Genomic DNA, 27147 nt, shown 5'->3' with positions numbered 1-27147 from the left:
ACAGTTTCTAGGGGGACTGTCACCTTTTGACTACATAAATTTCTAAATGCAGTCTGACCCGACCAGGCCACGAGACATTTACAAATAAAAACGCTATTTATATGCTTACGTGCATTTATTTTCAACTCTTTAACAATGTAATTGAAATGAAAGCGGTGTCAATGCTCAATTTCCAGTTCTAAAACCAAAAGCCTAAGTACCATACAGATATGTCACAGTGACTTTTCAAAATATAATCACTGCTGTGCTTGCTGGTTGTGTACAAATTTTCAGTTGTCTTGTTACTGAGTATATTTCAATCTCTCCGCCTTTGCCATTAGAAGCTAGTCTAGCGAATCGATCAAACTCACTGAATTCAGTATTTCTGCCACCAGCCTGAACACAGAGCGGATATTTAATGCAAGTTTAAGGCCCAAGGAAGCTAATGATTAAAACCCCACATTGTTGAAGACAAACTAATGTGTGTGCAAAAACCCTAAGTGTGATTAGCTATTAAGAAATAATGGTTAAGGAGAAAATATCCTATATTTTATACTATTCTATAAAGACTTAAAAAGGGTAAAGACAGCTGGTAAAGATGACTTCTCATTTTACTACGTTTCTACACAAACTCAAGCTGTGGCATTCTATCATCATTACAAGAATAAAAACAAATCAAACGCTGCTTTCTCTTACAAAGCTAATGAAGCACAAACTTTTAAACAAAATTGATACTCTTGGTTTATTTTAAATACATTTCCTAGCAAGAATAGGCATGCACTAGAAAGTAATATTGAATATTTTGCAAGGTTTAGCTTTACACCACTTGCTTTAACTTCCAAAACAGAGTTACAACAGATGAAGCCCGTATGTACTCAACCATAGATATTTCACAAGTTTTCTCAAAGAGAAGAATAGGTAAAATTAGCTGAAATATGTCAACTTGACTGTACCAACAGCGTTAGGGTAAAAATTTAGTGCTAAAATAATGATGTTCTGAAAATTTCCAAATATACTAAGTACTGCGATGCTCAAAAAGAGGTGTGGCTTTTAGTTAGCTTATTACTCATAATAACAAGCCATTACCAAAGCCAGCGCAATAAAGGTTTCAGTTTCACATTCAGCTGAAACCCAAGTGTCTCTCTGAACATCCCAGACCCATCTGCTGGCAACCTAAAGGAAAGAAAAGAACAAGCTATTTGTAAATCTATATAGCACAAATTTACATTTTTTAAAAGAATATGCATCATTATACAGTTGCATTATATGAGTTACAAGTAGTAAAAACAACTGCCAAATTACAATGAAAATGAACAAGTACTATTTGATGTTAAAACACATTTTTGCTTCACAGTAAAGCCTCCCACCCCCACCCCACTGGATCCAAAAATCTCTGCACCAAAACTTCAATTCTCATGTTCACTTGTTAGCACTCTGACATACTGTCACAGTACCCCTTCAAATTAATTCAGTTAGACATCAGTTTTGACAACAAATCCATCTAAGAAGTCATATCCCCACTCCTCCCTCCATCTCCAGCAGCTTACTGCAGTCTATTTGTAACCATTCACTAGCCTGTCAGTTGTTTTGGTAAAACTGTTTTCAAAGCTAAACTGAACTGACCACTGAGAGCAGGTAGCTGTAGCCACCTTGCAGACTGGCTTCATTATCAAAGCCAGCATCCCTTCAAATTGCAATTTCAAGTGTAGGTTTGGGGGATCAGTCTACACCAAATCCCTTTTTATCTTCACACCCTCTACTTAAGTAAAAAGTAACAATATTAATCCCATGTATTTGATAGAAGGGCATCTTACTTTATATGGAGTGGCATTTTGTTTATGGCTTAGTTAGGGTTAGAAATCCTCATTAAAAGTCCGTATTTACTTTTGGAGCAAGTGAGTTCACCTGCTGATGCCCAAGGCATGCTAGCACCAACAGAACAAGCTGGGCAGATAGTGGTGTGAGAAAGGACAATTAAAAATTCCATCCTGCTTAGCAGTAAGATACAGTTATTTCATTTCTTTTTCAGTAGCTGTCCTCATAAATCTTTCCATACAGTATTTGTATTTGGTAAACACTTTTATTGGCCTTCACCTTAACATACCTTAGGTTGAGTGATCTGAAAGTAACTGACTAGCATGAACAGCCTCTGTCACTAAAGCTGCAGTGAATACTACTACTATTGAACCAAAACTGTAAAGGTTTCCAGCTCCCCTACACATTGGTCCCACTAACAACAAAGTGCGGTTCCACTTTAGCAGGACATAAGGTTTTAAGAGCTGAAGACAAATGAACACCCCTAACTAGAATTGTTCTCTAATGCTCAGCAAGATACCAAAAAGTATGTTGAATGCAAAAGGGAGCTTAAATGTAAATTTAGACACAATGCAGGAAAGTCACTTTTGTTTTGGGTGTCCCATGTTCAGATTAGTTATGTTAGGTTGTAGTTGCAAAAGGATTTATTTGGCAGCAGCCACAACTGAAACTGTTTCCATCCCTTTCCTTGCCACTCATTCCCTCCCTTGTTACCCCTGTATCATTTTGCACTGCTATGTGCTGAACCGTTGGAGATCAAAGTCTACTGGAAGAAAAAAAAATTCACTACACAGTCGTGCAACTGTAGTGGCCGAGTACCCAGCTGAAATAACTGGTTGACAGGAACGAGCAGCAGGGCTGTGTAGCTCAAAACTCAAACACCACAACCTTCACAAGGCTAGGCAGACACACAGCAGCCCGTTAAATTGTCCCTTGGCAGACTTCTCCCACAAGCAACCTAAAGGCTCCAAGATCCACTTCCAACTAATTAATTGCTGAATGTGGACACATACCTAAGAGAGAAGATACGGTTCAAAAAAAATTGTTTGCAGTTTGCAAAAGGTATTATGAATAATTCGTTTGCTCACATTTATTGCCTGACCTGCCTTTTCCACAATTAGTACTGATACGACATACTTGTAACGGTCATAGCCCAACTCCTTAATAGCCATTAATATTTCTTCAGAGATTGAAGCACACAAGGAGGGACTAGAAACTCCATCGTATTTGGTTTCTTGAAGTCTACTCTATAAAAAACAAATTTGAAAAATTAAGATTTTCACCCTGGTGGTCTATTGCAAGAAAATTATACAGTGATTTTCATTATGAAGAACTAATTGGTAGAGTGGCCCATAGAATATAAGTGTTACTCTCAAACAGCAAATGTTGCACTATTTTTACTCTAAAATGCTTTATCTGTGTTTTGAAAGTGACATTTAAAGATGTCCAGCCCATCTCCATTCAACAAACAGGGGTGTATTATTCTCCTTCACTTGGCCTCAGTTCACTGGAAAACAGTGCTACAAACACTTGCTCAATATATCCAAAGCATGGCTTCTGGACTGCAGAATAGCAAGAGTTGATTATAACTTTTGAAGGCATCACTCTAACATATACTATAGGTATTACTTCAACAGATTATTTTCATTCATTTCTGCTTGACTTTTGCATGTGGTAGTCAGACTGTCAAGGACACCAAGCGTATTTCATGCCTGTCATGGGATATTAGCAGAACTAATTGAAGGAGCGAAATTGCACAAATTCAAGATCAGAATCTTTGGATAGCAGGATACTTTGGAGATCAGGATATTTTGGATTGTACTGTAGCTCATTTTAATTTAGAAATAGGCAAAAGTTTAAGAAGCATCAGCCCCATCTTAACAGTATATGCTCAGTGGCTGCCTTGCACAGAGCCTTCTGCACCTTGTAGAACAGAGCCGATTTGAACAGCATTTGCGTACTAAAAATCCAAGTCTGCAAAGATTTATTCTCATTTAAATTTAAGTACCCAATGCTATCATATAGTCTTTGCAAAACTGAAATTACTTTTGCAATTAAATTAAGCAGTCAGTCCATTAAAATCATACCATACCGTTAGTATCTCTTGAGCTTTGTTTCTTACTACATAATCCTGAAATTTATTATATGACTCCAGTCTGTATGTATTGGCATATCTTATCTTTGTCCTGTTAGCTTTCAAAGTCAATAGTTCAGTTTTCGTCAAGTCTGTAAAAGACTCTTCTTCCATTGGAGCTATAACTAAAGCTTCAGCATTTGATTGTTTCCTTTTTTCTTTAATCTGTGCAAAACAATAAAAAGGTCAGCATCACATGTCAATAGTTTAGCATTTAACAGTTTGTAAATAATACTTTATGCTGTATAATTAAGAGGAAAAAAGAAAATACCTAGTCTAGGAATATTTTATGAAAAAAAGTGGAAAAGCTAGAAAACCGATGGCTTTTCTTCTGGCTTCTTTGAGACCACAGCTCTCACAGGAAGTGAGAACAGTGGTTAACTTCTGCCCAATTTTCATTTCTTCTCCACTGAAATCTAAATGAAGTTTGCAATTAAATTCAGCTGAGCAAATGCTCCACACCAGCACTCTGAATCCAGTCTATTTTTTAAGTAAAAGATTATGGAAATTAAGATATGTGTCTGAGACTGTTAACTGTTTCCAGTTCATTTACTAGGTAATTTTACTTGTTCTGATTCTTTGTGAAGCTAATACACAAATTCCGTATGTTACATATTACTCCCAATTTGTTCATTTTCAAATAGGAATAAGTATATTCCTATTCCCAGTCTTTACAATTTAGCTTGGAAGTTTAAAATAGGGTAGTACTTCTTTTTATTTGTCATCAAAACTCTGAAGATCCAACCGTGCTCCCCATCCAGCCTGTATAATAGCATTCTCTTCAATGTACATAGTAGAACTTGGCCCTATAACAGGAATGCAAGCAGAAAATCTGATGGCACACACAGAATATATAATCTGCTGTACTCCATGCCTGGCTTAAAACAGAACTGTAAAAAGATAACAAAGCAAGAAAGAGACAGAAAAGCACATGGAAACAATAAGACTGTGACATATGCTACAAACAGCACCCTTCCATACCAGCTGCTTCCTAACTGTTTTCAAGTTTAATGATTCTTCAGTCCCTTGCTCTGCTTTCTGACTATAAAAGAGAATTTAGGCCATATAAAATCATCAGCTACTTTCCGGAAGAGCAGAAGAGAACACAAAGGTAATCAAACAGCACTGTGTAGGCTGACACTAAAAGGTAAATGAAAAAAAAATCATGCACATATTGAAAGTGTAAAGATACAATGAGAATTACTTTAGAAAAATGCATCATTTAGGGGGTCACAAATCTTTCAGTCTCGGAAGCTTAAAAATAACAGAAGCAATGCAGGTTCTTCTCTAAGAAATCACTTACACATTAGCCCTGTCTACACTAAGGATATGACCCACACTTCTCTCCTGGTTTCTCACTATTAGGTAATTCTGTTACAAACCAGTGATGTTGGTAGTCCTAAAGCAAATTGGCTGCAGGTATTTTTTTTTAACACTGTGCCAACAATGCAGGTTCTGAATAGAAGTTACACTATGCTAAAAATGCAAGGAGCAAACACATATGCACCTAGGCTATGGATGCTCATTACCTTCCAACTGAAACTCAGTCACATAAAGGTTATAGCCCCTATCTGCTCATCACAGATCCTCTGACAGAGGACCTCAACTCTGCCATGTGAGCTGCTCAGATGAGCATGCCAATTCATTTCAGTTAAAATCAAACTGTGAAAGTGAGAACAGTCTAAATAGCAATTCTTTGCAATCACAGCTAAAGAAATAAGTCAGAACATCTTCAGACTGCACAATTACTGCTGGAAGAAAATTTCTTTCAATAGCACAAGACTACCAAAAGTGCTGTTGCTCTCAAGTTGAACTGTTATCAGCAGTGAGAGAAATTTTCATGATCTTTTACCCAGTAAAACTGTCTGTAACAGTTTGACATTTCATATTGAGAAATACAACATGCTGTAAGAGTCAGGTCTCAGCCAGGAAGCTGTGTGAAAAGACAGCATTTGCCAGTAAGATTCTCACGTAAGGCAAAACGACCAAGCATTTTGTCTTTCAGTAGACCCTACTAAACTGCCCTAACTTTGGACATGAAAGTAAGTATATTGAAAGAAGAAAGTTTTTGATATTTGAAAGAAGCACTGTTTATTAATATACCTGTTTTATCAATCAGTAGTTGCTTTAAAGTTACAAAACCATTTCTTGAATGTTTCCTCAGTGGAGAACGTGCCTTCCTCTAACTTAGACAAGTAAAAAAGTAGCACCCCAAGTTGGAAAGACTGCACTGCAAGAGGGAGGACCATCCTTGTTTTTTTTGTTTTGTTTTTTGTTTTACCTTGAGGAGGCTTTAAGATGACACACCAGCTGCTAGGTGGATGCTAGCATTAGATCAGGCCAAGCAGAAAGGGGAAGAAGAGGTATCCCAAACCAGAGAGGAAGAGATGGAAATAGTAAAAAGAGAAAAGAATTTATGAAGCCACATGAAAAGAGGGGAGGGCATCCAGAAAATAGTTAGATCTGGCTTATCTCTAAGTTGTCACAAGATCACACTCACTCACCTTTTAGCTGAACGCCCGGCCCCACGTCCCCTCCAAACGCTGTATCGCCCTTCCCGAGCCTCGCTTGCCTCAGCGCGGCAACCACCCAAGCCCCCTCCATCTCCAGACCACGCGCAGCTGCCCGGGCCCGCCGGAGCAGCCCCCGCGGTGCTCCCAGAGCGCCGCCATGGCACCGCCCCGCGGCGGCTGCGGCCGCTACCGCCGCCCGCCGCCCCCCGCCCCAGTCCGCCCCCGCCCCGCCAGCACCCGCCCGGGCGCGAGCGGCGCGGCAAGGCGGGCACCTCTCGGGCTGGCGGGGGTGACCTGCCTCCCCCGCTCCGCCCCGGCAGCCGCCTGCGCGACCCCGGCCGCTCACGCTGTCTTTATCGTGCAGGTACTGGTGCCGCTTTCCTCCCGCCGAGGCGGCAGATTTCGTCGGCTTGGAGTGCTTCTCCATGACTCCCGGCCAGCGGCGCCGCTCCCCCGCCGGCCGCCAACGCGGCAGGACGCCGCCGCCTTCGCGCCCCGCGGCCTGCAACTGCTCGCGCGAGGGCGGCGCCCTTCCCGCGCGAGCCAGGCGCGACGGCGCGCCTGCGCCGCCCTGACGTCATGACGCACGAGCGACACAGGGGAGGGGGGAGCTGTGACGCAGGTAACGGCTGATGTGGCGGCGGTTGCCCGCGTAGGGGGAGGGTAGGCAGAGTCCTGGCTCGCCCGCAGGGCACTGCGGGTTGTGCCTCTGGGCTGGAGCCCATTGGGGCTCCCGGGAGCGCTGCTGGTGCTGCTGGTGGCCGGCTGTGTGTGTGCAGTGAGGGTGCGGACGCCCCGCTGGGTGGGGGCAAGGACTAGCGCCGGCTGCCCGGGGAGCGATGTGGGGCAGCTGTGCCTGTGCCGCACGGCTCCGCGACCAGTGAAAACCTAGAGCTGCCTCACATGCGCTGAGTGCTGCGTCTCTCCTGTTTATCTATCTGTTTATTCAGAAAATAAAGACTCAGTATAGCAGTGTAATTTTTGCTCTCACATCCTGTTAGTTTTTGTCCAGGTTTTGGCTCTGACAGTAGAACCTGCGGTGCTTCAGAATAAGGTGGAAGACTGACTTATTTTATGAACATTCTGTCTGCATTTTTAATGGCACCTAACATCCTATCGCACCTAATATCACTTCTTTCTAGAAACAGTAATAATTACGTGGAGCTGGTATCTATATAGATATTTAGTCTCTCCTTGAAGCCATGAATTCAGGAATTATGTCCTGTAAGGCTGAACTCCATCACCTAATTACAGAGGGAAAAATACTTGAATTTCTTTTGTTATTTAACTTTAATGAATGCTTTTTGTATTTGTTGTGATCCTTTTTAAACATTTGCTTGTCTGTCCTTTCTGTTTCATTAGTAGAAAAGCATACCTTCTTTTTCTTACCTAAATCCAAACCATATTCCTCCTCATTAGTGCGAACAGTTCTGAACTTTACAAATTCTTTGATCAAGAGGTGTTTCATAAAGATCAATAATTGTTATCCTCACTGCTCTGAATTCTGTAAGAGAGCATTAGAGATTTCAGAACAGGTATTTTTGATTATGCTGGCCAGTTTTACAAACAAAAATTTAAATGGAGGGTTGCTAGTGGTTCTTGCTACACTGGTTAATCTAACACTGAAGCAGAGGACTGCTCACAAGATGCATTTTTCTACCCCATCTGTGAGATAATGATGTTTTAAACTGTTTCTGTATTGGTTTTTATGAACATAGCTTAGAGCTTCTTGAAATCTTACTTAAAGTGTTCCTACTAGTTGTATAGTTTGGGGAAATTTGGATATTGGAAACAAAAGTGAAGAAGCGGCATGCTCAATAATTGGAGTTCCCATTCAAGAAATTTTCTATTGGCGAGATTTAAACTGTTGTTACATTTAAAAGCTAGGTTTGTGAAGATTAGAACATAAAGCAGAGAGAACAGAGTTTTCTGGTAATTTTGAACCTGCGCAGGTAAAACAATCATTTTGGATAAAACGATCACAGGTTACTTTCTGAATGTGCTAGAATACCTTACTTTCTCTTGTGTCTCGTAATCCATTTTGCTCTTTTACACTGAATATTAAAACTAATGTTTATCTCTGATTTAAATTTTTGCTTCCGAATAAGTCCATCTTTCTGTTTAGACTAATAGCATATAACACTTATACTTGGATTGCTCTACAATTACTTCCTGTTCATGCAGAATTTACATGTTCCTTTTCTTAGTCATTTTGCTGGTTATAAGGATTGAAGTTCTTGGTTATGCTTGAAGTAGGATTAATTTCTAGACAAACTCTGCTCTGTTAGGCAGAACATTATATATAAACTGTGATATTTTGCTTCAGTCTCTCTTTATAAGCTTAGTATATATAACCATTCCAAAATACACCATCCAGGACCCTGGATTTATTCAAGTGGACTAATTCTTTCCCTCCTCCTTCTCACTCTTCCACAAGGTTGTTCTGTTCAGACTTCCTTTCCTAATATGCATAGATGAGGGTTGCATTGCAGAACATAAACTCGTAAGTACAACTCCTGTGTTGCTCTCTGTCTGTCTGTGCTTATGGGTATCCTGAATTAGTAATTTTCTGGTTCTAATATGCTTTCTTAATGCAAGGGCTTTTTCTTTTTCTTCTTTTTTTTTTGTTCCAGATGGCATTATCAGAGTCTGTCACTACTTGTCTTTCTCCAGCTGTGCATTATGTGATTTGCAAACTTGGATTTGAGAAAAAAGACACCTATGATATTAATAATATTGTGTCTGAAAATGGCGAAATATGTTGGCAAGCTATTACAGATCATGTCTGTTACCTTGAATCAGGTTGGTATTTACCTGCTATGGTAACGATACATGTAAGACTGATGCAGAATCTTAGTACAGTTCATAGCAATCCTAGCTTTGTTATGACATTTTATTATAGTATAACATTATTTTCACTGCAGATTAGAGTATATATAGTTCTCATCTGGGGGGATCTTTTAGACTTTTCATCCATGAGTAGTTGATATTTGGTTATTGATGATTCCTAAGATTCATGTAATCTGTGCTACTTGGGTAGCTCCTCCCTTGCTTCCTCATTCATTTTGGTCTCAACTCCACGTCCCTATACATAAGGTTCTGCCCCTCTCCTACCTCATAGCTGTTTTCTCTATTCTTTACATTCTTTTTGCAGTAAATTTAATAGACTGGGGCCATCTTTGTTGCTTGTTGCATCTCAGGTCTGTTTCCCGGACTGTAATTTCTGCAGAAGTACTGTTTGATTTCATTTATGTGTGTAGAACAGTTTATAATTGTTTTTTTAACCAAAACAGAAAATATTTATGCCCAGATAAACTGACTGAATTTTAATTTGCCAAATTGCATCACACAAATGCTGTTGTTAATCTCCGAAGATGGTAAAAATAATAGGTATTTTTGACTCAAACAATACAGTTCAATAACTCAGAAGAATTTCTTTTGGTTATAAATGTCTTGCTAAAGAGGAGTGGTGATACCACATTCAAAAGCTGGAAATATCCATCTACGTTCTTAAAGGATGTAAGTGGTACAACTTCAGTGAACCCACTGAACCTGCGTTAGCTTACAGCTTGCTTGTCTTGAAGTTCTGCACTCTTCTTCCAGTAGGTCCTTCTCATTTCAACAAAAATGGGACCTGACAATCCCCTTTACTTTCGTATTTTCTTCCACAAAGTTACTTTGTTTGGAAAAGGTACTTGATCTTGTCTTGTTTCACGCTACTTTCACTTTTCTGTATCTCATTTGTGTGTTCTTTTGGGCAGTAAACTGTAGTGTATTATTCCTGTTAAATCATCTGGTTCAAATCCTCTGTGCTAGATACGTACACAGGCTGTAACGCATTTACTATTCATAGGTTTTAAAATATTGGACCTTTGGCAGGTTTGGTGCTCTAATCACTTTCTGTTTTTCACTTTAAGATCAAAGTGTGGATTATATCAAAAGCATACGATCGCTAGGACCTGTATGTGAATCTGTTAATTTGCATTTCAAATCTCTGACCAAGGAGCAATTTGTAGGTCAGTATGCATTATGGTTCCAGTGGACAAATTACACAGAGGTATGGAAATGTCTGTTGACAATTCATATTTTGGCATGTGTACCCATTGTGGAAGTTTAGTATAAGAACTTGCAAGAGAGATCAATGAATCAAAATGCTTAGAATTTGTAACTAATTGTCATTCTCTGATATAGTCACATCTTAATTTTTCCTAACTTTATAATTAGATTGTGTATATATTATCACAAAAAGAATGGGAGGTGTTTTGGGCCTACTCTAACCTAAGATGGCAGAATTTTTGTTTTTCTATAAAGCCTAATGATTTCTATCTAATATCAAATTTTACTGTGTAAACTTATTGTTGATAACTGCTATAGAAGTGAGGCAATAGATACCTTACAACTGAAAAACGAGAGATGTTCTAGGTTAGTGACCTTTCAGGCATCTACAGTTGTATGCCCTAGGCAGTGGGTTTTTTCCTATATTTGCATAGTGAGTATCTCAGAGGAATATCGTGGTCAGGTTTCTGTGTGTTTTTGACAATTTGATTTCCTCCTCCTGAATATTTAACATGGCATTCTTCATCTTTTTTTTCTCCCCTTCAATCATACAGTTATTTCTTGAAGTATTTGATGTTCTACAATATACGCAAACTGCAGAAATTGCCCTTGGCTTAATGAAACTAACATCGTACTTGGAGCGAGCGTTGGGTGATGTAAGTGCCAGCAGGAGGATTTTATTGCAGTTTGGATTTTATAAGATGGGAGTGAGCTCTTGGATTTTATTGTGCTTTGAAAAAGTGGGGTTACCCTGTACTGTAGTAGTAGTCGGTAGCATGGCCTCATTGAGTTGGACACATGTTCTTTTCTGGATCCAGCTGTGCTAACAGAAATATCTTCTGATGCCCCTTCAGCCCACTCACAGCTTGTGTGAGTGCTGTCACTAACCAATTTCAGTAAAAATGAGCAGAGTTTGCTTAAGCTGCATATATATAATGTCTTCAGTATTCTGAGTTACTTAACTGAAACAGGGAGCAGCACACCTTCCACAGCAGATCTGATCATGTAGTCCCTTCTGTGAGGAGAGGCAGTAACAAGCAGCTGGAAATGGGCTGCTGGGCAGTAACTTCTTTCCCTAACACCCTGTTTGCAGAGTATACATCTGTTTAAATGTTTGGAGATGAGTCTTACACTGCAAAAACATGTAGAAGCCAACTAACAACTTCAGTTCTCGACCTATGTGCTCAGCTGGAGAGGTACAGGATCCAACTTGTAATTCTGAACATTTGTCTTGTTAATGCATTCTCTTTTCCCTTTTATCTTGAAGTAGTCAGTAAAGGTATGCACTCTTTAAAGAGTACTGCTGTAGGGGTTCCATGATGAGCATGAGGCAGGGGGTGCATACATAATATGATTTAGGAATTCTGACTGATATTATGAAACTTGTATTGTGAATGCTTTTTGATGGAACATGCATTAGACTGTGGTTCCATAGTTGATGATAGTTCTGCTTAAGCTCATTTAAACAGTCTCTACAGCCATCTGCCGTGTTTGCTTGTGTTCCATATGTTATGTGAGCACAAATATTTGAAGGCCTAGTGGCAAGCTAGATTGATGAGCTTGTCCAGATACCTTTTCTCCTTCACCTTTATCCTCTACCCCCATCTTTATTGTTCAGCTGGATCAGTTCCTTGATCTGCTCCACTGCATGACCACCTAAACAGATATCAGCACTGCTGAGCAGTAGCAGGCCGGCTAGGGAGAAGGGAGCAGCAAATGCTTAAACAGGCATTGTTGCTGAGGGAAAAACCCCACACACCCTGGGTGTTTTGCCAACAGATTGGATAAAATAGCTGGCTATTAAATCTTTATGAGGAGCTCTTGAGAAGGAAGTGGCAGAGGACAATGGGCTAATTCACATCTAAACAAACCAATTTGCCCCAGACTGACCAGGGATGAAGTTTGAAATGATGAAAAGTTACCAAAGGCTGAAAAAAATGGTCAGGGAGAATATATATAGAGAATAGAAAGCTTCAGCACCTGAGATTTTGAGGTGCTGAGCGGTACAGAATTGCTGAGGTTGCCCAACTATGATAAAATATAGTTTCAGGGACAGCCAAAATCGGAAAATGAATCAGAAGCCTCCTTCCTTAAGAATGGCAAGTCCTAAAGATTGCTAGGGTAAGAATCGAGTATTGTTTTCTGGGTAGAATTATTCCCTTAATTATGTGTTACTGTTGTGCTTTACTTTTCTTTTTTTTTTAAATAACAAGAAAGGCAGCATGTATACAGAAGCTGTGAAAAGCCTTACTTTGGGAACATAAATGCACTTATTCTTGATACAGTCCCTTAGATTTTAGTTTGTCATGGAACTTCATGTTATTTCATAAAATAGTCAACTTACATGTTTGAAATACAAAGAAATATATTGGATTATTAATATAAAACTATTTTGCCTTTTTTTCATAGGTGTACTTACTTATTGGTAAAGATTGTCCTTTCCTTCTAAGAGATTTGCTTGCTTCTGAGGAGCTTGCAGTTATCTTTGGACAAGCTGTAGTAAGTGCATAGTTTTGAAATAAGTAATAAACACTGTGTTTCTTTTTCTTCTTGCCAGATGACAGGTTTCCAAGCATAGCCATTACTTTACTTTCATTGAAGAAGTTTGTAAACGCTGTAATATATTTGGGAAACTTCCACTATATACATGTTACAAATAATGGAGGACAGATGGCAAAAAATAGTTAATATTGTAATCTTAAAGAGAAATAAGTTTTTAAAGTATGCCCACAAGTTAGCATTTGTTGTTTGCCATGAAAACCTTATGTATGCAAAATCTGACCTATCCGTTGTGGGAGTGAGCATGATGCAGAGCCGTCTGCCCCCTTCTGAGTCATGCTACTTGAAAACACACATCCTGCACTGGCTGGGCGGCTCTAATGAGCTGTACTATCCTTCATTACCGCTGTAATAAAATGCTGTCTCACATTTACTGCACTAGATGTTTTCAAAATAGAAGAAACTAATTTGCCCATTGCTATTTGCAAAAAAAGAAAAAAAATCTGGTGATGTTTACACTCAAGTGTAAACAGAGCAGAGGGTAGAAATCTCTCTCATACAGTTTTACAAATGTAAATTCTCTATTAGGACAGACTGTTGGACATGAACTGTGTAGAAGCTTGTATAGTCAGCCAGTCTGGTAGCTTTATAAAGATTTTTTCTTGGATTTTTGTGGCATGTGGAATTGTTGAATTCTCACAGTTAAAAAATAAAAATAAAATTTCCCTTTTGGTCTGATACTGATCTGCAAATCCAACTTTGAATCCAAATTCTGCTGCTTTTTATGTTGATTTATATTAAGTTATTGTGGGTTTATACTATGAAAAGTAAGAGCTAAACTTGATGCCATTTGTTTGCCTGTCTGCCATAACTGTTTGGAATGTCTAATAACTGGTTTTTCAATTCACTTATATTCTGTAGCCTGTACAAGATAAATGATTTTCTGTCAGAGGATACTGGGAATTGCAAATACTGATTTGTTTTAATTGTGGCAAGCCATGGCTAATCGTCTTGACACTAGAAGATGTTCCTTTAAGATAGTACTATTTTCTCAGTAAGGTCAGAAAATTGTCCATCAGGGAAAGATACATGGTAACAAATAACACATTTCTTCATGCAGTAATCACTTTGTTTACCAATTAGATGAATGTATTGAGGGTATTCATTGGATCTCCTTACGGTCTGAATCTTCGTAATGTTTTGTGGCACGGCTTTGCTTCCCCACAAGAAATTCCTGTGAAGTAAGTTGCCAAAAAATCTTATTTTCTTACCAGGTTGAAAAGCAATTATGCATATACAATTTTTGATCTTAAAAAAAAAAAAAAAAAGAAAAAGAAAAGACTGGGAATTTTGTTTAGCTTCAGAAGGCTTCTGGCAGTATCCTGAAAGTTTTCCCTCAGTTCTGCTGCTTGTGTTGGAATCACATTTCCATAGAATATTTCAGCCCTTATAAAACTGGTAAAGCACACTAGTCATAAAACTGAGTAACAGGAAAATTGAAAAAGCTTAAAGTCTTTTGGGAAACCTGTTTCCTTGTCTGTTAAGGCAGTGGGGAATAACTGAGAACAAAAGGCAGAGGAATGGGGCAGGAGGAAGAGCAGCGGCAGTCAACATAGAATACAGTGGTGCTTTTTTCCCTAATTCCACATTTGTTTTTTCATGCTTGTGAAAGTAATCAATTATTAAGGGCCTCAACTCAGAAGAGTAGGGGAGCTTAAACATTTGATTTTCTTTGAAAAAGCAAAAAAAATCTTTGTCCCTAGCGCACAAATGTCGATTCTTTTGCATAATATTTAGTTGTGTCAACTTTTCTAATATATTATGGTATTCTCCCTAGGTACTGTGCTATGCTGCTTTTTTTAACTGCAGGATTGGGTCAGTTGTTACAGACATACCTTCTGCAAACTAAATGCATTTTAATACATCGACCATATGTGACCTTCATTAACTTAGAGGAGCTGAATATATTTCCGGGTAAGTATTTAACCATTAGCAATGGTAGCATTTTGATTATGCTACATTCATTATTATTTCATTGTCCAAAAGTGCTGTTGAAAATAATGCATTTTTCACAGTTCTAGGATTGAATCTTTTAGTTAAGATACCTGCATACACTGTCATTAGATGAAGCAATGATTCTTGTAGGACAATTTTCTAATACATAGACAGCTCTACTGACTATTGAACCAAAAATACTGCATTCTAAAATCATTGTAACACACTGAAACGTGTAACATTAATGTTTCTAAAAGACTTGAACTATATACTCCAATTTTTTGATGATGAGCATACAGTTCATGTAACAGTTACCTAGTATGCCTTCACAAAATTTTTAACTCTTTCCAGAATGAGTGGCTTCCAGTTCCAGTTCCAAGAGTCCTAGCAGATGCACCATGCAGCTGGCAGGGAAGATAGTGCTGAGACAAGAGTAAAGGATAGTAGCATTTCTTCACTACCCTGATACTTTTCTCAGGGAAGGACCTGAAGAGTGTCTGAAAATCTTCTCATCTCCCTGGCTGCAGACCTCATTTGTGTTATTCCTGCTGTTTTTAAAGCAGCAAGAACAAATGTGAAGTCTTGGTCTTAGTAGTGGTCATAACCAGTTTGTGCTATTTAATCAACTTGCCAGTGGAACATCTGTTCATGGAACTGAGGCAGGGCTTTTGGGGACCAAATCAAACTGACAGTATTCAAATCATCATGTATTATAAATCCTATAGCTATTTATTTGTTCCAAAAATACCTACTACAAGTAAATCGCACTTGCAAATTTAAGCTTTCCCTTGGAAAATATATAAAACATTAGTTCATAAGTGTGTGAGTTTCATGACATGGTAACATCTAACTATGAAGTGATTATGTATTATGCTACAATGTCAGCACAGAAAATGGGTGAGGTAGGAACAGGTTAGGTAGGAACAGGTTAGGTGGTCACAGTAGAATTTTTAACTGCTTTGCTTTAGTCTGTCATTTTAAATTATCACAAAAAATGCAATCTTACAAACTTAAAATCACTCAGTTTATGATTTTAAATATATTATGACTGTCATTTTACTTGCATAGTTAAATTGAATACTTTGTAAGTCTTCCTTTATAAATGCTTAAGTAGTCATGTATTTTCAATGAAGTATTAGGAATAAATAAATAAACCATACATATATAGAGAGAGATTAGTAGTGTTGTTTTGTTAACTTGCAGATCTTAATCATGAAATGCTTTCAGTAGCCGAAGACCTAGTAAAACTGTCCAGTTTTGTCCTAAAAACAATGTTGCCATTTTGGATTGCTGCTTTAACAGCTTTCAAGCAAGGCAGGTAACAGTTGGGGTTTTTTTCTGTTTTTCCGCTTGGTAAGATTTTTATTTCTACATACCCATTATTTGTAGGATGCTTATCAGCAGAATTTGTAGATTTCAAAGCTTTTTGTTCAGTCTGTTGCCTAACAGCATATAGTTAAGCATTGTTAGGGTGTTCTCTCAGAAAGTTCATGGACTAACTGCTTTATTTTGATTGTGTCTGCTTCGAGAACTTTTCCTGATTAGAATGCAACAAAATGCCAAAATCAGGTATTTCATTTTTTTCCTGGGTTGAACATTTGATGGAGAACTGCATTTTCTGTGCTTCAGTTTGTGCAAACTAGAACCGGATATTGAAACCTAAAAAGAGGAAATGCAGCAGATGAAGCCAACAAGAAGAACTTTACAAAGCAAATGGAAAATATTCAGGTCTTCAGATATGAATTTGCTGAGTTTAAAAAAATATTTATTACTTTGTCTTCCTTTCCCATGTTCCACCTTTTGTAAGTTAGTGTCACCTGTGAGCTGGTTTGAATTAGGTGTTCAAATTCTGTTGGGCAGAGATAGTCATTTAGTGTTTGTTTAAAAGTGCTCATTACAAAGGAATTTTGCTCTGGGTTGTGTGGCTGAGAGTTTCCATGTTCTGAAAGTGATTCTCTGAGATGGTTCTAATTTCAACTTGGATTATATTTATAAGAGGGGAAAAAACCTTTGGGTATTTCTCTTATTTTTTCAGGTATGCTGACTGTATGATTCTCTTACTCCCTCAGCTGGAAGTTGGACTTAGATTGCTCTTCACTGCAACTAACAAATGTCCAAATCGATTGCTAACAGCTGAGGTAAGTTTCTGTCTAAAGTCAGTTATAATTTAGGACTAACAATGACTGCTTCAAAGTAGTTATTCTAGAAGCATAATTTCTAAACATTGACAGTTTTGTTTTTTGTTTTTTCCCCCACCCCCAAAATTTTGGGGACATTGTTTATAAATTCTCAGTAGAGTTTCACCAATGTCACTTTTATTTTTAAAAAAGATGCCTGATAGTAAAAGAGGCTTGAAAAAGTACTTGGAGGTTAATATTCAGTCACAGTAGTTTATGGTGCAAAGTAGGTCATGTTATATTTATTTTAAAAAACTTGGCAAAAAGTCCAACAATCCCCTTTCTCATTTGTAAGGGATTTTCCCTGTTCGCACTCCTCTGGTCTCTGATGTAAATGAATATAAATATAAATTCCACATACAAGTGTAGTTAATTGTTTTCTTTTGAAAATTAATTAATATTTATTGTCTTCTGTTGTAGTCTTCTGCTCTCTACACCACTTTTGATGAGGTACTTGTCATTTTTTCTAATATAAGGTCAGAATTAAAGCATATGCACATTTCTTATTACTGGTGATCAGAAAGTACTTTCTCATTGTGTTGGATAAGACATTACTTCTAAATTCTTTACAGATAGAAGATGATGGGTAGTAAACATTTTAAATTTGGAAAATTTAACCCAGAAAATACCAAAATCAATACAAATTTTAATGAACAGACTTTAATTTCTGAAATGTTTTAATCTTGTACTTCTTCATCTGACAGAAACAAGAAAGTCATTTTCCCTAGATTCACTTATTTGAAGTGAATACAAATAAACTTGCAAGCTGAAATCCTCAAATTTTTTGGCTCTTCTGAATTATCTCAAATTGTTTGTCAATAATAAATAGGCACCTTGATTCTGGAGTTGGAGGAATAATTGTTTAATGTTAGAGAAGTTTACTACTTAAGTTGGTGTTTTTCCTGTGATTGTTTTGGCTTCAGTAATAAGTTTTCTATTCAAATGACTTTTTTAGATGCTAGCAAAACAGTTGAATAATGAAGAAATCAATCAGCTTCCTCTAGTTCTTGAAGAACCTTCAATGGCAAGTGTTTTGAAAGTTTGGTTTTTTTATTTAGCAATATATTTATGATCATTTCTAATGTTTGTTTAGTTCACGTAGCTTCTCTCCAGCTGCTTAAAATCAAAAGCTCCTTATCTTAGCTTTTCCAATGTGAAGGATACAAAGGAGTACAGAACATAGGATTTGAGAATATCAATCTAGCTGGAAAATGGAAGTCTCAGAGAGATTCCTACTAGACTCATGAAAATCAGTAGAAGAATCTGAGTAGAGTAGAAGTAAAAACTGATGCCTTACTCAGGGAAAATTAAAACTCATTTCTTCTGGGAGGTGGCTTATACTAGCTGTATAGGTAGTGCAAACATAGCTGCAAACCTTCCAGAGCACATCCTGCATCTTGCCACCCAAACAGATAAGAAACATGAAAAGTGGGAGCATTGAATTTAGTGGCTTTTGAGTCTGTAGGGAAGACCTGAGCTTACTGCGCTGGTGGCCAGAGGCAGTGGGGCTATGAAGGAGTTGGGACACGAAACGAAAGGTAGTCAGGTGTTATCTGTCATGAAATAGCTTATATGTTACTTTCCAATTTTTTCAGAAGTTATGAAGGTGGAAGAATTGTCTCCTTTTTTTGTTACAAGCAGAGTATGCTTTTATTTTTTTGACCATCTAAATGTCCCTTTTCCTATGGATACAATCACATGCTTATATTTCAGAAGGTATTCTATATACTTAGCTCTGTCCACTTATGTTCTTGCAGGAATTTCTTTGGGATTTTTTGAACCACCAGGAGGGTCCACGTATAAGAGATCATTTAAGCCATGGAGAGATCAATCTGAAAGCATTTCCCAGAGAAGTAGCCAATCAGATAGTTGCATTTACAGTCACACTTCTGTGCAGATTTTCAGATGGGGACATGGTTGCTTTTAAGGTAGGGATCAATGTTATGCTGTCAGAATGACTTGTTTTGAACGCCCAGTCTGATTTTAGAGTCTTACGACTGCATTTTTCTTGATAGTCACTTTTTGTGGAAATACTGTGTTCCTCCAAGTACAAATTGTGAAAGCATGTTTCTCTAATATTGTAGTGAAATATATACAGAAGGCTTTCTCAAAGATTGACTTTTCTTATTGTAGCTTTATTTTTTAGTTTAACCACTCCTTATTCACGTAGTTGATCCATAGATTATAGTGATACCACTTAATTTTGTCAGATTGTGTTGACACCTATCCTGTTTGCCTTTCTGGTAATCCAGCAGATATATAGAACAACTGTAGTTCAGCCATTGAGCCATGTAAGATTTAAGATTGTTTCTCTCTGAGACACCATAAATAATAGAAGTGGCATGATAATGGACGTGTGGTTTGTGTCTGCAATCTCTAATGTGAATTTGTGCCCACTTTTTCCTCTAGCAATAAGTTTCTCAACATTAGTGATTATTATATTTGCTTCTCCCAATTTCCTGTTAATATTTACAAGTACCTTCTTTCAATATGATAAAGCAAACTTTGAGATAAATCTTGTATTTGTTAGGTGTAGCTCTTAGTTTCTCAAGATGTATTGCATGCTGCTGCATCAAGAGAGTACATGGTTACTGCTGTCACGTTTCAGAGTTAAAGTGTGTCAAAGAAATCAAGGTTTAAACACTTGCTGTGCTCATTATTACTTTCATCCCTCACACATTTGGAAATCTTAATTGGCTTCAGTAGTCTAAGGGGCTTACTTAAAGTTAAGCGTAAGTCTAACTCTGCATAGGATTAGGACCTGGTTTAAAAAAAATGTTGTGTATTGTCTATTATTTTGTAAATCAGGAACATGTCGTCATAAAACCACTGATGAACTGTGCAAGTTGCTACTGTTCTCGATTTCATCCAATTTCCTGCCTCAAGAAGCAGGTAGGTACTTCCCACTGAAAGCATTTGAGTCTGTGAATCCTTGAAATTGGTCCGTTGTCTTTGTGCTTTGATTGTCCTAAAAAGTTAGAATTTTGAGGCTGCTTCCTGTCTCTTTTATATTGATTTTTTTTTTACTTTTAGGTTTTTTTTTTACTTTTTTTTACTTTACTTTCAAGTTTTATCTTACAAAATTTAGAATTGTTTAAAGGAGAAGTAATTAAGTACATTCATTCTGTTGAGGCAGCGGAGACTTCGTTTGGGCTTTTTGGATCACTGCATAGTTTTATTCTTACTTGAATGTTTGCTGTTCTGCAAATTTATGACTACTGAACAAGTAACTTACTACTTATTGTAGGGTTTTTTTTCTAAAATAACCCCTTATAATAAGAAAAGTAAAATATGTTGTCCAATCTGTCAAAGATTACGCTATACATAAAATTTCTTACAATACATTTTGAATTCTTAGGTGCTGGAATGTATGAAGAGTATTCACCTATGGTCTGAACTACCAATAGTGCCTGAGGAACAAGTTCAAGCAATTAAAGGGTATATATATGCTATTAAAAAAGATAGCTCCCAAAATAGTTTTGAACAATGGAAACTGAGATGGTGAAATGTCTCTTCAAGTACTTAACCAAGGAGATGATAGACACCAAAGGGGTTGTGAGAAGACCCCTTTGTTGGTGGAGTTCTTTTTCTTTAGCTTTCCATCTGTGCTATCACATCAGTACGCAGAAGGTACTGTAAAAAGTGCAATCAGTGCAATAACTAGAAGGGAATGACGACACATCTGAAACATGCAGCAGTTTCAGTGGCTTCATGTTGTGTTTCTGAAGAGATGCTGAAGGAGCTGTTAGAAAGTTAAACTAGAGCTTGAGTCAATCGGAACAAAGACAATAAGATGGCTTACCAGATGAAAACCAGAAAACAGTTGCTTGTTCGAAAAAGGGCTTGTAAGCCAAATCAATGGAAGATTTTACATGAGATATTAAGTAGAAAAAGAATGTAACATTCTTTTGTGATTTGAAAAGGAGGAAGTCATTAATAACATCACTGGAGAAAATTGTACTGATTTAGAGAAATTCATCTGGGAAGCCAACAGGAAAAGCTGAGAAATGAAAATTCAGTGCACTAGCACATGCTCAATATGCTTCAGGATTCTGATGAACGAGTAAAGGATTAAGAAGGATTCACAAGACTGATACTGACAGAAAGTCATTTTGAGTTAAAGAAAGGAATATCATGCTCATAAAATAGAGGGAACGGAACTGAAATATCAGACTTGAGATTGAATAAATTTCTACCCCAGAAAATTACGTCTTGATCTGTGCTGTTTAGATAAATAATAAGCACTATGCTTTGTTTTCATCTCAAATCTTAATTTTTTGTTTTGTTTTAAGGTTTGAAGGAAATGCTGAAGCTAGTACTTTGGTTTTGAAGACAGCTGAAATTCTCTCTCAGTTGCAGCAATATATGCCCCAGAATTGTTATAGTTCAGATGATCCAGTGAATAGTGACCAGACAGACAGGTAAGCTTAATGTGCTCCCTCTTCCTGCTGTCAGCTTCTATGTACAACCCAACACAATAATTCTCATCCCTAAGTTATTCATTTACTGTTTTTAGAGCAGTTGCATGTGCTTTTCCAACTTTGCTGCTGCTTTAATCTAAAAATTGTGTGAGTTCAGCTGAGCATCATCTTCAAAGTGAAGATTAGATTTGGGACAATGTTACAGAAGGGTTTTGTTTTGAAATTAATGTGGAAAAAATAACTAATTTTCTTTTGGATTTGAAAAAGCAAAATGTTTTAAATATATCAGGTCATTTTTGTACTTGCTAGGTTAAGTTAGTTTTAATCTGTTTTATGTGCTAACACTGCATCAGAAATTTGTTTTATTGTGGTTGATGTCACAGTTATTCACGGCATTTAAAATAGTCATATGCCTCTACATTTTTCTATTCTTTGTATGCTTTAATATCAAGATGCTGAAATAGAAAATACCATGTTTACACTTGTTGTCAGACTTAGAGGTATATTGGTAATTCCAATTATATTTAACTTGGAATAATAATCAAAATATTTGGGCTTTTAATTGGCACTCTTTTGACAGTCTTAAGAGGCCTGTATTATATTGGAGGCCAGTTAATGTGTTGGAAGAAGACTCTTCTAATCAAACCCCATTAGGTGTGAGCAGGACAGTGCAAACAGGATGATACCTGCTGCTTTACTTCTGTAGTCTGAGGTCCTTCTTTTTACTATGCATCAATCTGTCACTTTTCTCATAAATTAAAAAGAAGCCTGATTACTGAAATTTAAAACCATTTTTAGAGTTTTCTACCTTTATCACTTGTACTCATTACTGTTTTGCTGTTCCAAAGATAATTTGGGCATGAGGAAGGTGAAAAAACACTTCTCTAAGAATGGCATGTTTAAAATGATGTGTGACACCTTATGTTAGCAGATTAGGATATGACTGCAGAAAGGTATTTGAGTGTCTTAACAAAGTGTAATCTGGTGTGGTGTTGATTAAAGCAATGGCTTCACCACCTGCATTTTACAAAATGTTGTGTCTATTGCTTCCTCTGCCCAGAAGAAAGACCACACACTAATGGAGGTGTTAATTAATACCATTTATTTTAGTGGATTTTATTATGGTGGATACTAATTCATTGTGAATTGAACTGTAGTGGGACCAACCACAACCACAACCATGCTATGGTTTGATGTGTACAGTGTATCATTTCAGACAGGCAGTTTTGTTTATTGTGATTGTATTTCTTTGATCTGAAATGGGAAACATAATTACAAAACTGCTGATAATAAATATATTCAATAAAGTGATAGAGAACATAATCACTGCTCATACTACATAGATCTTGCTTTTTTGAATCACCAGGTAACAGTGATCTGCTTCCAGCTTTTCTGAGTTAAAATGTTATTGCTCAAACCACACTGAATATGAAATATATCTTATGTTGAATTCTGCTAGCAAAAGATTGAAACTAATAATTATTTCTTGTTTTGAAGGCTGTTAACTGAACTTTGTGATGTGCGCATTTGCACGCTCTACTCACCACGGTCTGTTCTGGAAACATTGGTGGTTCTCCGTAAAATAAGCACACAGTGCCATCAAGTGTCAGAACAAGTTATTGCGAGCATTGAGTTGAGATATAAACAGAGGATAAACAAAACTCTGCGTTCTCGACAGAGGCATAATTATCTAAGAATGTTAAACAGGTTGGATGATGTTTTTTCTTCACTTTGTGGCTCGGTTTGAGAGGGTGGTGGCATGCTGTTGTGGCTAGCTTGCAGCAGTTAATTTTAGGAGTTTATGTGTTAACCGTGGTTTTCGTTATGTACTAATATTGAAATAACAAGAAAATCTCCAGTTGGAGAATAATGGGTATTTTTAACATTATTATGCTATTTCACTGCAAATTATAAGCTTTCAAATAAAAAGATCATTTCAATTTCAGATTGTATTCTTGAATTACCAGTTTTTCCTATTTAGGCATAAAAAGTGCCATTCAAATTTTATCTGAGTGCAGTATGTAAAATTCATTTCAAGACTCTATCTTCTTTAGTTCTACTGTTTTTTATCATACCTTGGTTGTCCTCTTTACAGATATAAGAGATTTTTTTTAGGATTCCATTGATTTTGCTCTCGTTCAGAGATGTTTTCCAAGAGTTTATGAATCTTCTTTAAAAACTGAAAGGGAACATAGGAAGTGAGGTATAAACTTTAATCTTTGAGAGTAATTTATCCTAGAGTCATTGAAAAGCCTTAATCATAACTAAATAGAAATTGTGTTGTGTTGCAGAAGGGTGGAGATAGGGCTGAATGTGAGCCCTGGCGGTGTGCTTTCATCCCTTTTATTTTGGTTGTTATTTTAGGGAAGTAGTAAGCCTGAGTTTCTTGGCCAGGTGATATTCCTCAAAACATTAACTATGTTATTTAAGAAATATAGCTTAAGTTGACAGTACATATTAGTAATTTAGTTTAACTGCACCTTACTATCTTTGGGGTAATGGATAGGGAGGTTTCCTTAACACTCACTCACTCCCTCCCTCCCTCTCCCTCCCTCTCCCTCCCTCTCCCTCCCTCTCCCTCCCTCTCCCTCCCTCTCCCTCCCTCTCCCTCCCTCTCCCTCCCTCTCCCTCCCTCTCCCTCCCTCTCCCTCCCTCTCCCTCCCTCTCCCTCCCTCTCCCTCCCTCTCCCTCCCTCTCCCTCCCTCTCCCTCCCTCTCCCTCCCTCCCTCTCCCTCCCTCTCCCTCCCTCCCTCTCCCTCCCTCTCCCTCCCTCTCCCTCCCTCCCTCTCCCTCCCTCTCCCTGTGTGTGTGTTTCTCTTTTTTCCCCTCATTTTTGTTGTTGTTTCATAGTTTATAGTCTCAGTTTGTTTATAGTTTTGATATTTGCTCTGCTCTTCACTGATGGACTTCTAACAGTCTTTTTCTTTTTTCCACATTTAATATCCAGCTTTTTAGAATGGATTCAGAAGTTGGAAGAATGATTTATAGTAATGATTTTAATTTAATTTGGTTTAATTTATTTTGTTTAATTTATAATTAAATATTTTTGGCTTATTTATAGCATTAAGTTTTTGTCACCTGTGTTACGTCTGATCTTAGTGCTGATAACTCTGGAACTAGTCAACATTCATTCGGTTTGTGAGAAGAATCCTTTTGATTATCAGCAGTATCTAAAGTAAGTATATGGAATTTATATTATGCAGATAGGGAGTTGTACATACTCCTTTCATGGCCATTTGAGTAAATTTGATCTGTAGTATAAATCCTGTAGGAAAAAAAAAAAGAAAAACCTAACAGCATAACTTTCAATACATTGTGAGTCTTTTGTCATTGCAATTGTCATTATATCTCATACAGTGTTCACTCAAAAACTAAAATAACTTAGTTGAAAATATATGGTCCAGTTATTGACATTTTCAGTTTTTATTAGACTCCTCATTAGTAAAACTAGAAAATGATCACATACTCAAACAGCATTAATGTATAAAAGCTGTGTTTAATATGTGGGTAATTTGACTTGTTGTGTGTCAGTTAATAAACTGGTTGGATATTGTAGGCATTGTGAAACTTTTGACTGTGAAAGGCAAGGAAGCCTTGTGGGGAAAAATTCTGTTACACATTGTATCATCACACTGTTTGTATGGCAGTGTTCAATTGCAGTTCTGAAAATCACTGCTTCTTACTGTGAGAGTGAGGGAGCAGTTCTCTTCCAGAAGTAGAAGAAAACTTACAGTGTTTATCATCTAGAGACCTGGAAATTTAGAGAAAGTAGCATCTTTAAATCAGTCATCGAGTGCCTTTTTCTTTTATCCTTTAATGAGTTTTTCTTCTTTGTTTTTATTTCTTAAAGGTTTTTGAAGTCAGTCTTGCAGTATACTGAGAACTTGGTGACATACACAAGTCCAGAGAAAAACAAGTGGGATGAAACCATGGAGCTTACAAACAAGGCTTTGACAAAAATAAAGAGATTCAGTGACAAAAACTAACATTAATGCAGTTAGCTACATAAATTATTTTAAGATTATTTGGACAGTGTTATATTTTGAGAGTTTTAGAGTCACCAAATATCACAAGTCTAAGATTTAAAGACAAACTTCATCAATCATTGTCAAATTTCAGATGCAGTATTTATTGTTTTTACTAGAAGAAAGTTGATGATATTGGAGTTGAATGATCAAGCTTCCCAAAAATAGAGTGTGCCAAATCCAGTTAAAAGGATTGGCTGTGAGCTAATTCAGGATGATACAAATTCTACTTTAAGTGTATTATGTGTTTTGTAGCTTGGTTTTTGTATTTTTCTTTTATATTGAAAATATCTTAGAAAGCAGTGTGAATAAATGCTCTGAAAAAAATTTAAATAGAAAAAGAAGGTTTTCATTTTGATGAAGTATGCTGCAAACAATGTCAAGAAATGATTCTTGCATATAAAAAATGATGAATATTGCAACATTTAGCATCCGTGCTCATTGAAATTGTTACTGTTAATTCAAAACAGAGTCAAATCTTGCATAGAGACAGAGCTGATAACACACTAACTGGTTACTTATGTTCCAGAATTAAAAAAAAGGGGGGGTGGAAAATAACTTTTGCATAATACATGTCTTTTTTGTTTTTGATTTTTTTCATATTTTCATCTGCTAATTCCTACTACTTATCTCCTTAGCTAGTGAGTTAATTTCATACAGATTAAATCTGAACACTCACATGTACATACTCTCAGATGCATATTCATTATGGTTCAGAAAGTTTTCCCTTGTTGCACACTACACTCATTTGAATAATTTATTTTTTTCGAAAGTAGTTCTCCCCTTTCTCATCCGCAGTGAGTCACATTTCAAAAGAATGTATCAATTTAGGAACTGACTCACAGAAGACCACCAATCTAGATCCGTTTGCTTTATCCTACAGAGAGTAAAACCATAGGAATGGTTTAGCAGAATGTTCAGCTATACAAAAGATTAGAGATTCAAGTTACATTTTTAATATGATTCTTTGCAATATTTCTTCACTGGAAATCAGAGAATAACTGAACTGCTTATTAGTTCAGTTTATTGTGTGGGGGGGGAGGGTCGGATATAAATGAAGATCATATTACCTCCTTTGTACTACCCTTACAATAAATCGTGTGTTTGAAATTGGACTTTTATATCATTTTTAAACTCTAAAGATATATTTAAGCTTTACCTGTTTATTGTAGGAAGGAGGTTAAGAAATTAAAACACAGTCATGCTCTAAAAGTATGTATGATGCACTTTTTTCTTATTGGAAGTATGTTCATGTACTGAAAAGCACTTTAAAGACCATTGATGCATATTTTTAACAGCATAATAGTTCTCATCTTCCTCCTCTATTTAAAAGTTACTAAAATCATAGTGTGCTGTTCTTTTCATCCATGTGTGCCTAAGTAGTAGTACATTGGCAGCTTCTCCTTCACTAACTAGCACCTTAATGTGATTTGCTCCTCTAAACCTGTAATAAGGAATTGGATATACTATAAACTTCACAGCATTATGTAAATAAGAGCAGTAGAAGCAAATACATAAACAAAACTGATTGCA

General features: G+C 37.0%; 2 protein-coding genes across 3 annotated transcripts; one reads left to right on the top strand and one right to left on the bottom strand.

Moving 5' to 3' along the window:
- Positions 1 to 96: 96 nt before the first annotated feature.
- On the bottom strand, positions 97 to 7036 carry DYNLT2 (dynein light chain Tctex-type 2). Of its 2 annotated transcripts, none has more exons than XM_064509294.1 (4): positions 6788 to 7036; positions 3887 to 4093; positions 2883 to 3041; positions 97 to 1152 (listed from the first exon to the last, which is right to left on the bottom strand). In XM_064509294.1, exons 1-4 carry the CDS (start codon positions 6866 to 6868, stop codon positions 1042 to 1044), a joined length of 558 nt encoding a protein of 185 aa, XP_064365364.1. In that variant the 5' UTR covers positions 6869 to 7036; the 3' UTR covers positions 97 to 1041. The 2 variants fall into 2 exon arrangements, with proteins under 2 accessions (XP_064365364.1, XP_064365365.1); XM_064509295.1 differs by having other exon boundaries at positions 2932 to 3041.
- ERMARD (ER membrane associated RNA degradation) lies at positions 6991 to 26729 on the top strand. Its single transcript, XM_064509289.1, is given in 19 exon segments — positions 6991 to 7063; positions 9075 to 9243; positions 10359 to 10498; positions 11052 to 11153; positions 12907 to 12996; positions 14140 to 14237; positions 14834 to 14970; positions 16195 to 16309; positions 17027 to 17129; positions 17589 to 17618; positions 18124 to 18192; positions 18926 to 19096; positions 19977 to 20060; positions 20527 to 20606; positions 21461 to 21589; positions 23087 to 23296; positions 24651 to 24764; positions 25440 to 25564; positions 25567 to 26729. Coding segments are annotated over 18 exon segments (1998 nt in total). The 5' UTR covers positions 6991 to 7063; the 3' UTR covers positions 25599 to 26729.
- The last annotated feature ends 418 nt before the right edge of the window (positions 26730 to 27147 follow it).

Source organism: Dromaius novaehollandiae, chromosome 3 (genome assembly GCF_036370855.1).
Source record: "Dromaius novaehollandiae isolate bDroNov1 chromosome 3, bDroNov1.hap1, whole genome shotgun sequence".
Classification (NCBI taxonomy): Eukaryota; Metazoa; Chordata; class Aves; order Casuariiformes; family Dromaiidae; genus Dromaius; species Dromaius novaehollandiae.
This window is presented reverse-complemented; position numbering and strand designations above follow the sequence as displayed.